The sequence below is a fragment of the Moschus berezovskii genome, chromosome 23 (genome assembly GCF_049115385.1).
Source record: "Moschus berezovskii isolate FMDL1 chromosome 23, NW_MosBer_1.0, whole genome shotgun sequence".
NCBI classification, from domain to species: Eukaryota; Metazoa; Chordata; class Mammalia; order Artiodactyla; family Moschidae; genus Moschus; species Moschus berezovskii.
In genome coordinates, this window is record NC_142482.1 from 15679603 (window position 1) to 15693562 (window position 13960).

Here is a 13960-nt window from a genome sequence, read left to right on the forward strand (position 1 = left end):
TCCAAAAGAGTAGCTTCTGAACTCATTATTTCCAAGTTTAGAAAAGACCTAATGTGTTATTGAAATTATTTTATTACCTTGCCCAATTGTAAATGTTTGGAATTAGGACCAGAATACAGTTTGATACTAAAATGCTTGTTTTCTGTTTATCCAGTGGTACTACATCCATGAAATACAAAAGGAATGGTGAAAAAGAAAAAAATCCACTTGGACATGAGCAACATGTTTTGTAAATGCTATTTTATGTTGTATAAACAAATCATCTCCCACTCTGTTTCCTCTCCATCTGAACCATGGACATGATCTGGCCGCATCCATCTTTCTCTGCACACCTTTAGTCACATAGAACTTGTTTTATTAACAGCTACTCCCTCCTGGGTCGCTCCCCTGACATATCCCACCCATGAGTGACAGCGTGAGGGTATGGGACTTGAAAATGACTTGGTAAATTTTACATTCATAAATTTAATGCTGTGTCCCCAAATAAGCTAAGTTCAGCAAGACTGAAAATAACTGAAGGGGCTGTTTTCCAAGCAGATTTCTCATAAGATGTTTTAGTCTTTTGACATTAAAATTGTTTATATACAGATCTGCCTCCTTGATACTGTTATAAGCTACACTTTGGAATTCCGCAGCTTTAGGGAAGTTGTGAGTGGTCAGGTCACCATCTCAGGTTATATTCATCTACATGGAAGACGCCATGGAAACGTGGCAAAGAGCTGAGGTCTAAAGAGAAGTGGGAAGAGAGAGTCCAGATACCTTCTCCTTAGCACGGACTTCATATCCACCCAGTACACTCAAAACACTTCTGATGATACATGGTTAGATTTTTCATGTTAATTCTGTTATATTACACAGCAGTTTTGAAAAGATCTGTCGTGAGTTTTGAGAACACAGGGCCAAGAGCCTTACATAAATTTGAGTGACATTTATTATTATTTTGGAAGTAATAGAACAGCCTCAATTATGGGTGAATGCAACGAGCATGGTGTCCATTTGTTGTGACCGGTTAATAATCTGACTCAGCAAATTTGCAAGCATCAATATTCTGAAGAGGATTTTTAGTTGGGCCCATTCATAAATTTTAGGAAAAATCTGAGTAGCATAATTAAGTAGTAATAATAATCTTTATATAAAAGCAAAACAGCTGCCTCCTTCTCACCAAGGCCTGCCATTATCTGAGTTAGAAACTGCAGGTATTTCCGCATGTTAAATCCACACAATGCAGCATATCTTTGTTGCTTTCTTTCTCTTTCTGCTCATTGAATTAAATGAGCCACTTGGAAATGGGGAAACGCACTTTTGCTTAGAAGATGTAGACTTTACCACCTGAGTTCAGGTTTCTGTGATTATTTAAACCCCGGAATGTTTGTGTTCACTTCACTTCACTAGCCGCTTATAAATGTACAGTTATCAGAAGGTGCTGAGGTGTGTATCTCACAGGGTCTAGGTATCCCAGGCACTCTGGTAGTTCTGATTGCCTGGCTTGTTTTATTGGGCTGTCATAAGCCCCCCAGTATAAAGGCATATGGGTACAATTAAAATAAACAGCTCACTGGGTCACTCGGGATCCCCCTGGGAGAAAAATTACACCTGTTAATTTCTTTTAAAGAACTAGAAGGAAGCCTCCCCCACGAAAGTGAGATTTGTTTAGACCTTCCAGGTTTTGGGGTAGGAAAATATGGGCTGGGTTATGAATAATGGGAAGGAGAATGGAAGGAAATGCTAATGGAAAAAAAGCGCTAAGACCCTCTCGGAGTAAGAAGGTGTCCTGAACGTTAAGATCTGCTTATCACTTAAGTCTTTCTTAAACCTCTGCTTCCGCTCAAGTGAAACTTTCTGGAGAAATCCAAAAACAATTTGTCAGAGATGGGAGAGACATTTAAATAGTAAGTTAAAACTCACCACTTAATGACTGTTGCGGTATTTGAGCTGATTTTGGTGAAATCCCATGAATAATTTGAGTTCTTAAGCCGAGACCGTCCACAGGCACCAGGGACATATCAGGGTGACTGCAGTGCAGGCTCTGGGGTCAGACCACAGTGGTTCAAATCTCAGACCCGCATTTACAAGCTGGGTAACCTCTGGTGAGTCAGTCTCTCTCTGCCTTGGCTTTCTCAGCTGCAAATGAGATTAGTGGTGGTACCCACTGGATTTAGTTGCTGTCAGGATAAAAGGAGGGAGTCTTGAATGTTCAAGCACTTAGAACAGTGTGTTCAGTAGAATGTTGGTCGTTACTGTTTTACAGTGTTTTTCAGGAACATTTAGAGATTAACCAATTAAAATGTCTTTTACCAACTTGCAGGAAGTTTCTAAAATACTAGTTCAACTAGGAATTAGTGTAGTTCGGGTTGATGGTTGGACTCCACAGATGATGCCTATTAGACTATTTCCCAGAATGCAGTTAAGGATGCTAACATTCTCTACAATTCATTTGAAGTCTTTTTTTTTTTTTTTGGCTACTTACATGGGCAGTAAGCAAATTTATTAAAATTTGGTGTAGGGAGCTTTCTGTCCATGTTACTCAACAAGTAAAATAAGCACATTTATGGTCTGTTAAGGAATTCTCACATTAAGTAGTTATTTGAAAGAGTCCCAGATCTAAATAAAATGCTTGACTGTAAATAGCTTCATGTAGACCCTGCGGCTATCCCTTTTGTTGTTGGATAATAAATATTTTCTAACTTAAATTTTAAAAAATTCAAAAAACAGAAGGGAAATTTCTGCTTGAAGTCTTGTTTTCTTTTAGCAGAGCAAATATTTGCCTTGGTTAAAGAAACAGTGTTTGAGTTTCAGCTTTCCATTTTGGCAGCTTGGGTATCATCATACTGTTTTTCATTGGATGCGTTTTTTTTTCCTTAGGAAAGGGAGACTTAGTATTAAACTAATATTAACACTAACAGTCTGCCTTTCTTTATTAGGACTGTCATATAAATACTAAAAATAGCCTGAACACAAGCAAAAGGGTTGGGGTATCACTTTGTTTTTTCAAGAACTAGTAGAAGAAAAAACTAAATTTTATTTATTTTGCAGCCTTGGCACCCAGGTGGAAAGGCCTGAACTGTTTTTTCTCAGTTATGTGCCAAGTGCACCACACAGTAGGGCTGTGCCCAGGAATTTCATCATGTGCAGTTTCAGAGTCAGTGATCCAGACTCTTCCACTTGTCCCGTGATGATTTCTTTTTCCACATCTGAAGCTGCTGAGTTAGTTGATGAAACTTTTTTTTCCTCTTCACATTGATCTATAATTGCTAATAAGTAGTTCCAGTTGAAACTAAGTCATGTCGTAACAATTATTGAACCAGATGAATTCAGATAGAATTTTTCAGATGCCTTATCAAGATTCCCTCTGGAGTCCACTTTGTTCTGGCTTGTCCCCATAGCAGCAAAAGTGGTGAATTAGTGAGCAAAACACTTAACCAATACTGCTACGTGCAGATCACAAGGTGGCTTCAAAAAACAATGCATGATGTTATGGGAAACTTAGAAAGGAGAAAGGCTTCTGCTTGAGTATATAAATGTGCAGAGTCATTTTAGAATTATAGTAAGTCCCCTGCGTACAGACACCCCACATGCAAACGAGTTCCATTACAAGAGCACTTTCTTCAGTCCCAATTTGTTCGTAAGTCCAGCAAAGTCAGCCTACGTACCCAATTGGCAGTGTAGTACTGTACTGTAATAGTTTTATAATACTTTTCACACAAATAATACCTAAAAAACAAACACTAAAAATAAGAAAACGTTTCTGATCTTACAGTTCAGTGCTTTGAAAAGTATAGTGGTGGTGGTGGTGGTTTAGTCACTAAGTCGTGTCCAACTCTTGCGACCCCATGGACTGTAGCCTGCCAGGCTCCTCTGCCCTTGGGATTCTCCAGGCCAGAACACTGGAGTGGGTTGACATTTCCTTCTCCAGAAAAGCATAGTAGCACTGTACAGGGGCTGGCCTCAAGTGAAGAGGCAAGAAGAGTTCCTCCCTAGAGGAGGGAGAGGAGGTGGGAGATGGTGGAGCAAAGGATCATCCCAGCAGGAGACAGAGGGCACGCTGCAGTTTCTCTCATGCCTCACGTTGACGGAGCAGGTTCTGGTTCCTTCTTGGAACCAGATGCGCATTTGCACCTTTGAAAGTTCTCACCTTGAAGGTTGCTGTGGAGAGGACTTACTGTAATTGCCCTTGTTGGGAAGCTCGCCCAGTGTTACAAGCAGGAAGTTGACACAGAACGTTTCCATCAGTACGCAGGACGTGTCCATCACAGAGACCCTCACGCCGCCCCATTATAGCTGCATCTGCCCCTCCTGTCTCTGCCTCCTCCTCAATCCTAGCCAAAATCTGGCCTCCATTTCTGTAATTTTACTGCTTGAAGAACGTTTGAGTACCTTTCAGCCACAAGGTATCCCCCCATCTCCTTTCCACAGCGGCTTGAATTTTAGATCTTTTATTACAGTTCCTTCCTCAGGCCCTGGGCTCTGTTGGTTTTTCTCAGTCTATTCTCTGTCATTCGGGTTGGGTAGTTTCTGTCATTCTGTCTTCCATTTCAGGGACTCTTTCCTCTGTCCTGTTCCTTGGTCTCATCCTCTGAGCTTGTATTGTAGTAGTTGTATTTTTAAGCTCTAAAATCTCCATTTGCTTCTTCATGGAGTATTCTGTGTCTTTTGCGGATTTTACCTTTTGTTGCCGCGGCCTTCTGATTTTTCCCTCCTTCACGGCATGTGAGGCTGCTCCTAGCGTGTCTTTATCCGGCTGCTCTGAGGTGTGTCAGGTGCTTCTGAGGTCGTCTGGGGACCGGCCTCTGCCCGTGATCTTCTTCAGCTCCGTCTTGGCTCCTCACGACTCCTGGCGCGCTGCGTCTGGGGCCTCAGATCGGCCTTCTCCTTTGGCGGGCGATCCCAGCCCTACTCTGGCTGAGACGGCGGGGGTGCCGCCCGGAGGAAGGACAAATCCCATGGACCCCGGGGAACTTGCATGACCCCTAAGCTGGGGGCGCCCCTCATTGCTCGGTGGGGCCAGGAGCTCCCCAGCACCGTGGGCAAGGGGCCGCCTCCCCACTGAGTGCTGTGCAGATCCTAACTGTGACAGGCGTCCCCTGACACCCCCGAGGAGAGGAGGAGAGCCCGCCCGAGCCGGCGGCGCTGCAGGTCCAGGCTCCCCGCGGGATGCACAGCGCTCCCCCCCTGACCGGGGCAGAGGCCTGTGCTCACTCGGGGAGTGAGAGGACCTACCCCCTGCTGGGCTGACGTCACCCCGGCAGGGGTGCCGGGCCCAGCCCAGGACGGTGGACCTCTGGGCTCCCCATTCAGCCCTTGTTGGCAGGAGCGTAGGGAGTTCAGGGCTTTGTTCTCTGGTGTTTGGTTGGGGCAGGATGCTTATTGTCTAGATGCTTTCTGTCTTGCAAGGCTTCCCCTTTCCTGAACCTTTGATTAGAGAGAGGCTTTCCTGGGGGCCTTGTCTGGCCTCTGGGTGCTTCTCAGGGGGGCAGTGTCTCCAGCATCCTGTCCAGGGTATGGGAGCAAAAGAAAACCCAGGGGACTGGCCTCTGTGGTGTTCCTGGGGTGCAAGAATAACAACAGTTCTGCTTTCCTCTCTCCCGGATCCTCCTTGTATGTGTTGTGTATGATGCCTGGGCTCTGAGATGGATCCGTCCTCGGGTGAAAAGTTTGTCTTCCCTGCCCTCCTGTGAATCTGCAGTGTTGCCTTGTGTCTTAAGAACAGGAGTTATCTTCCAGTTTAGTTTCTTACCTCTACCCTTACCCTCCTCCATTTGTTATCCCCCAACCCCAAAGTGGATTTCCAGATGCTCTTGAAAAATTAGGGGCTTCCCTGGTGGCTCAGATGGTAAAGAATCTGCCTGCAATGCAGGAGACCTGGGGTCGATCCCTGGGACTATCCCCTGGAGAAGGAAATGGCAACCCACTTCAGTACTCTGGCCTGGAGAACTCCATGGACAAGGGAGCCTGGCTTCAGTCCATGGGGTTACAAAGAATCGGATACGACTGAGCTACTGACACTTGAAAAATCGGAGGTTCTGGCAGTACTGGACTTGAAAGCCACAATTTCCCTCCCCTTTCACTCTTTCTGCCGAGGTGTTGTTAATTACCATTTGTAGTCTGCACTGTGTTGACTGGTATCGCTTGCCTGCTGTATTGTTTATGATAACTGGAAGGCATGGGGTGTATATGGTACAAGGTATAGAAGGTGTTCACACTCTTTAATTTAGACCTGGGTTTGATCCCTGGGTTGGGAAGATCCCCTGGAGAAGGGAAAGGCTACCCAGTCCAGTATTCTGGCCTGGAGAATTCCATTGCAACTACGGGGTTGCAAAGAGTCGGACACGACTGAGCGACTTTCACTTTCACCTTCTAGGAATCAGCTCTAAGGGACTACTTAAAGATGCCAATGGAAATTTATTTACATTTATTTACAAGGATATCTGTTACAGCGTTGTTTGTGTAACATCAGACAGATGCAGAGAACCTAAGTGAAAATATCCAAGGATGCTGGGGTACAATGATGGTATTTTAAAAATCACACTTGTGACATGGGAAAGGTTCACCATAAATGAAGAAGAATGAGACTGTGTATACGGTATTATCCCAGCCCTTTCTAAGTTTTAACTTCTGGGAGAAAATTCATTGAAACAATGATAGTATTAACTTCAGCTTTTAATTTTCTTCTATGTATTTTTCTGTACTTTGCAGATTTAGACCATAAATTATTCTTGTGATCAGGAAAATAAAAATCTCTTGAAATATTTAAGAAGGCTTTTGAAAGTGTATTCTGCTGTTATTAAATGAGAGGCAAAATATGATGCATGAGACATTTGGAGTATACTCTACATACATAGAAAGATATTTTCCACAAGCAGTAAATAAATGAGACTATGTCATTCTTTTTGCTAGGAATTGCAGACTTTGATAGCAGAATGTTACCTCCGTATCACATTAAAGTGATAAAATGAAGGATGAAGTGATGTAAAGATGGTGTCTAACCTCTCTTATAGCTGCTTAATTTGTATAGTATTGTAAAGAAAATCCTTATATCACCACCAGCGAGAAGGCAGCAGTGTGAGCTATCCTCAAATCATTACCAAGTTATGGATTCAGCACATTTTAAGAGGTTGTGTTTAATTTCTCTGTGGAAAGTTCTCCTTTTTCTCTATAACATGAGTCACTCCCATGGATCATTTCCGGTTGCCATGAGGAGACAGGTCCAGATTTTCCATTTATGTGATAAGGATATTTGAAAGACATGTAGATAGATATTTCTCTGGCACCAGTTACAGGAACTTGCTGACCTGATTATTTATCTTTTGTTTAGTTTGACCAAGCGGCCGAAGCCGAGTTAGCCTGGATTAATGAAACAGAGAAGAAATTGACGTCTCTGGGTGACATCAGGCTTGAGCAAGACCAGACCTCCGCTCAGCTGCAGGTTCAAAAGGTGAAGACACACATTTCCATTCACATCTACATGGTTTGTCAGCATTCTCCGAGGAGATGCACTTGCATGATTGAGTGTAACTTAGTCGTTTTAACTGCTTTGCCTAATTGTTTTTGTTTTAATCATGTGCTCTCTTTAAAAAAAAAAATCTTTATTTTGGTAAATACAGACATTCACCATGGAGATTTTGCGACACAAGGACATTATTGATGAGCTTGTTAAATCTGGACATAAAATCATGACCACGTGCAGCGAAGAGGAAAAGCAGCCCATGAAGGTACAGTCTCATCCATGTGATTGGTGTGAGACCCGTGAGCAGTGTGTGTGGGGTTTTCACTCAGAGAAAAGCTCTTTTCCTTTATCCACAGCTGCTGTTTAAACAGCTAAATCGTTAGTTTTAAATAAAGCATTTTTCAGGCTTACAGAATAACAGTGAAAGGAATACTCCTTCAGGGAATCACCCTGGGGATAATCTTTTTTAATAGACAGAAAAGCTATTAAGGTTTGAATCCTTGAGTAAATGGGACCCATTAAGCATCCAATTAATGTTTGCTGTATTATCATTGCTATTATCAGAGTAAATTGTTATTCTATACGTCAACTGTTGTTTATAGGCTTCAGGAACATTGGGTCCTCCGAGTCGAAACAAAACCTGAAATACGTAGTTCTCGCTAGCTTAAACCCATTCTGTATAAAGTTACAGTAATCCATACAGAAAAAAAGGAGTGGAGTCATTAAGGAAGTATTCAGTTTATATAGTTTTAACGATCTGTACATCAGTGGGAAAGCAACGTCAAATAAAAATGTTTAGTTCGATTCATATTCAGACCTCTGAGCAGCATGAAGAAATTAATGCTTCTCATAGGAAAATAGCCCATGGCAGAAAAACCTATATGTTTATACAAATGTCTATGCCTAAAATCCCATTGAAAAGATGGTGCATTGCTTTTAAGGTATACCATAGGCAAGTAATAGAATGCACAGTGTGTGTTGATATTTTTTTCTATTTTATTTAAATACTCCACAGTGGCACTTGCTTTTAATATGATCTTTATTATTTTTGCAAAGAATCTGATGTGAAAAATATAGATGATCATGAAAGAATCTCTGTACGTTATTGTTGTGCTTTGTCTTTTGCTATTGGATTATAGTGAATTTATACCATAATCAAGATCACTGTGACCACCCCATCAAATCAGTGTACAGCATAATGTTCTACTTTGCTTCTCAATCTATGTAATTAATTTTCCTGACTAGGAGTTCCTTTTAGAATTTCATTTGTTACAGTCCTTACATTTTAATAGAAACTAGTGTCCGTGTTGGACTTGCCAGGTAGCTCAGTGTTAAAGAATCCACCTGCCAATGCAGGAGACGGGTTTGATCCTTGGGTCAGATAGATCCCCTGGAGGAGGAAACGGCAACCCACTCTGGTATTCTTGTCTGGAACATCCCATGGACAGCGAAGCCTGGCAAGCTACAGCCCATGGGGTCGCAAGAGTCAGACGTGACTGAGCATGGACTCGTGGTCCACGTGGCCAGACCTTTCTCTCACAATGAAGACCCGGAAGAATAACCGGATAATTCTGCTTAATTGTGTTTGGGAAGCTCAGTCTCTTAGTCAGAACAACTTGAGGCTTTTTATTTATTTGGGGGATGGTTTGTTACTTCCCTGGTGGCTCAGATGGTAAAGCATCTGCCCACAATGTGGGAGACCTGGGTTCAGTGCCTGGGTTGGGAAGATCTCCTTGAGAAGGAAATGGCAACCCCCTCCATTATCCTTGCCTGGAAAATCCTATGGACAGAGGAGCCTGGTAGGCTACAGTTCATGGGGTCACAAAGAGTCGGACATGACTGAGCAACTTCACTTTCACTTTGTTGCCTAATATTTTTTGAGAAGTCCTCCATGTTATCAAGCCCCCTGATTTTTGATGACTGCATAGAAATTCATGAGTATAAGAACATATACTTGCTTATTACCCTAATGTCCAGTTGGTGTACTTTTAAGACGTTTAACACATTTTTGCTATTTTATACATGAAATTTTTTTATTGTAGTAAAAGCACAGCATTTGTATACAGCATTTTCAGCCTTGAAAAGGAGGGACTTCCTGCCTTATGCAACAACATAGGAAGGCCTTTCTTTAAGATGAGCGTCTCTACATAGACACTAACTAGCCGCTGTTGATCAGTCATTTACCATGTGTTTGTTCATTGAATGCTTACTCCGTTCCAGGTAAATAGTGCTGAACAAGCACTCTGGAGTGTATGTTTGTGGTCCTTGGTCTGCCTGACTGGATAAGCACATTTTATCATCTGATTTTCTAGAAAAAACTGGACACGGTGCTGAAGAACTATGACGCCATCTGCCAGGTAAACTCGGAGAGGTACCTGCAGCTGGAGCGGGCGCAGTCCCTGGTGAGCCAGTTCTGGGAGACGTACGAGGAGCTCTGGCCGTGGCTGATGGACACGCAGAGCGTCATCGCTCAGCTGCCCGCCCCTGCCCTGGAGTACGAGACCCTGCGGCAGCAGCAGGAGGAGCACCGGGTGAGCCCGGGGCCGGGGCGGGCGCGGCCCGGGAGGGACCGCCATGCTGGGGGCTCAGACGCCTTCTGGGGCGGGGAAGTGTCCACCCTGCCGGGTCCGGTTGGCACGGTCCGCTCCCCTCTGAGCTCCCGGTCTGCGGGGGGAGACTCCCGCGGGCAGACACCCTGTATACGTCAGCATGACACGGTCATGGCTCTTGGCACAGGAGTGGCGGCTCAGTGGCAGGAGACAGAGACACAGGTGTGGTCCTTGGGTCAGGAAGACCCCGGAAGTAGGAAATGGCAACCCGCTGCAGTCTTCTTGCCTGGAAAATTGCATGGACTGAGGAGCCCTGTGGGCTGCAGTCCGCGAATGAGGTCACAGAGTCAGACACGGCTGAGCACGCACGCTGTGCCCACCCCGCTGCGTGCAGTGCACACTGAGGACAGCGGGAAACCCTCTCTTTAGCTGTCAGGGAAATAAGCTTTCAGAGCCCTTGCAGTTGGTCAGGTTGAACTGCTCTCAGTGTACCCTCATGTGACTCAGTTTTATACTCATGGTGGTCGGAGCCATCTGAATGTAAGCAGAAAAAATAGTGGAAGCAGCCTCACACAGACAGGGCTGTTGAGCTTGGAGAAGATAGATGCTGTAACAGATGTTGTCCTGAGATTCTATGAAAACGAAAAAGACTGCTCAAGTTTAAAGACCAGTTGTCCCCCTCTTTTTTTTTTAACCTTTTGTACAGAGAAATCTTTTGAAGTTCTCTGCTCCTGTAAGTTTACATGAGCAAATGACAGAGTATTTTTCTATCTACAAATAAATCCTATTTTAGACATAAAGCATCAGGAAGCCCTCATTTCTGCAGTCACAGAAATGTTGATTAGCTTAAAATTTTGCAAGGGTTTGGGTGAGAAGATTCAAGACTGTTGGAAGAAGGTCTAGAATTCTTGTTATTTATGATCTTGTGAACCATAGTTGCTCTCCCAGATCTGTATAAGTTGTACTCAGAACTACTCCTACTATTCCAAGTCATTGAGTGTGTGCACGTGTATAAAGTTTAACTCAGTATATTACATCATCGTTTGAAGTAACGTGCTTATTAGTCTTATTGTTTACTCTTTAAATATATTGGCATTGGAAAGGATCTTTTAAGTATTTGTTTAGAAGAGCTTTGCTGCTACTGCTGCTAAGTCACTTCAGTCGTGTCCGACTCTGTGTGACCCCATAGACGGAAGCCCACCAGGCTCCCCCCATCCCTGGGATTCTCCAGGCAAGAACACTGGAGTGGGTTGCCATTTCCTTCTCCAATGTGTGAAAGTGAAAAGTGAAAGTGAAGTCGCTCAGTCGTGTCCGACCCTTAGCAACCCCACGGACTGCAGCCTACCAGGCTCCTCCATCCATGGGATTTTCTAGGCAATAGTACTGGAGTGGCTTGCCATTGCCTTCTCCGAGAAGAGCTTTAGAGGACACTGTAGTGCAGAATGGAAACTTTATGGCATTCTATCTAAATTGTTCAGTGGGAGAAAGACTTACAAACTATGTATAATTAATTTTAGTAGAAAGGTTATTTTTGCCAGAAATCCTCATGCCTAGCCACTGAATGATTTTTAAGATAAAATATTTCATGGATCTCTTCTACTCTGATGTGAGATTTGAGTAGCTGTTTTTCAGCATAACATCAAATAGGTCGAAAAGAATAGTTACTGAACAGAACATTTTAAAATTGAGTTAATTTTCCTTTTTGGCATAATCTTTCAGTTCTCAAAACAAATATAAGATTTGTATGCAGAAAGAGGATTTCAAAACTTTGTAGCCAAATCTTCAAATTGTTCAAACTAAATTTGTTCAGAATATTTGCAGCATCCTTCTGCAACTTCATAGCATCCACTTCACTGTCCTGGGGAACATCTTTTCGTTCATTCTAGCCAGGAATGAAAAATGGCCCTGAGAGCCATGTTATAAATAAGTGGTAGTTACCTTGAAGCCACACTAAGTATCTCCAGCATGAGTGGGCTCTGAGGATGGTTGCCAAGAATCATTTTGTTAGGTATAAAGCAGAAGACCTCTCCTGTCAAGCTGGTACCAAGCAGGTGTCCTGTGGCTGTTTTCTTGCCTGTCGTGGAGTCAGTCTTAAGAAGAGTCATCTGACGACTTCCCAGAAAAGGTGTTTGGTGTGGTGCTACACAGGTGGGGCTTCGCTGATAGCTCAGTTGGTGAAGAACCCACCTGCAGCGCAGGAGACCCCGGTTCAATTCTTGGGTTGGAAAGATCTGCTGGAGAAGGGATGGGCTACCATTCCACTGTTCTTGGGCTTCCCTTGGGCTCAGCTGGTAAAGAATCCGCCTGCAATGCGGGAGACTTGGGTTCAATCCCTGGGTTGGGAAGATCCCCTGGACAAGGGAAAGGCTACCCACTCCAGTATTCTGGCCTGGAGAATCCCATAGATTGTATAGTCCATGGGATCAGTTGCACAGAGTCAGACATGACTGAGCGACTTGCGGTGCACAGGTCACTCAAGAGCTTGAGTCCAGGCCACTCAAGAGCTCTCAGCAGAGATTCCTCACTTTACTGAGAGTCCCTTGATACTCATAGGAGGAGCTGCTTTTTCAAACATGCCCTCTGGGATGCTGAAGCCAGAACTTGGGTGACATGTTTCTTCTCCATGAGATTGTGTAGTAGCCGATCTTACCATCATCATCTCCGTTCTGTAAAACAGGATGGAGTTATCAAATTATGTAGAACAAAGTGAGGAAATCACTGTCCATGTGCTGTGCATAGCGTGTTAGACTGATTATACCTTCCTTCTTTTTTTTTTTTTTAAAGTTGAATTTTTTCTTATTTTGCTCTTTTCCAAAAGAATTTTGAGACCACCTTCAGAAAAACTTCAAAAATAGAGATATTGCACTGGGGTTTATTCATGATGTACTGAACCGTTTTCTCAACCACTTCATAAAGAATTTGCATGACTGATTTTAGTAGCCACTTTAAAAAAATTATTTATTTTTAATTGAAGGATAGTTGCTTTACAATGTTGTGGTGGTTTCTGCCATACATCAGCATGAATCAGCCATAGGTATACACATGTACCCTCCCTCTGAAACCTCCCTTCAACCTCCCACTCCGTCCTGTTCCTCGAGGTTGTCACAGAGCCCCAAGTTGAGTTCCCTGAGTCATATGGCAAATTCCCGCTGGCTGGCTGTTTACATGTGATAGTGTATGCATTTCCGTGCCACCCTCTTCATTCGTCCCACTCTCTCCTTCCCCCGAACCCCCTGTGTCTGTAAGTCTGTTCTCTAGGTCTGCTTCTTCACTGCTGCCCTGCAGATAGGTTCATCAGTACCATCTTTCTAGATTCCATATATATGCGTTAATATGCGATATTCGTTTTTCTCTTTCTGACTTACTTCACTCTGTATAATAGACTCTGGGTTCATCTACCTCATTAGCACTGACTCAAATGCTCTCCTTAGTGGCCACTTTTAAAATAAAAGTCCATGCGTGTGACCATCCTGGTGATTCTGCTCAGTGAATGATGGAAATTAAAATTTTGCCAGAGAAAGATCGTTTTCCTCTAGACTGTCTTTCCTGAGTGTAATTTCTCTCAGAGGAGCTTTTACCAGGGGCTGGAGAGCAGTGTGGAGGCACACCTTCTGGTGGGGATGAGAAGCTGCTGGTTGGGGAGCCTCATGAGTAATGGGGTGAAGCAGGGCACCTCAGTGCCACAGGAGGCCGGCCGTAGAGAAGGCTGTGGGCAGTCACAGGAGGCCCTGGACTCTGGAGAGAGTCACGATCCCCAGTGGAGCCATCTCCCCAGAGGGAACGGGGCTCCACTCCCCTCATTAGTATCGCTATCATCATATTTCTTGGTTAGATGTTGTCATGAAAAGTACTCATATGTCACGTGTTTTAAGTACACCTTACAATTAATACTCAGTATACAGCTGTGTGTTTGATAGATGGGTTGATTACCCTTGCAGCCATGAACATTTAAAAATAAGTGCCAATA

The 13960-nt window shown here is 43.7% G+C and overlaps 1 protein-coding gene across 23 annotated transcripts in view; it reads left to right on the forward strand.

Moving 5' to 3' along the window:
- The window catches only part of DST (dystonin), a 542031-nt gene that overhangs the window by 474073 nt on the left and 53998 nt on the right, over positions 1-13960 (forward strand). For all 23 annotated transcript variants that reach the window (XM_088831326.1, XM_088831327.1, XM_088831322.1 and 20 more), the window contains 3 exons: positions 7313-7432; positions 7602-7709; positions 9757-9975. In XM_088831326.1, coding sequence (XP_088687452.1) covers positions 7313-7432; positions 7602-7709; positions 9757-9975 — 447 coding nt within the window. The remainder of the gene's footprint in view (positions 1-7312; positions 7433-7601; positions 7710-9756; positions 9976-13960) is intronic.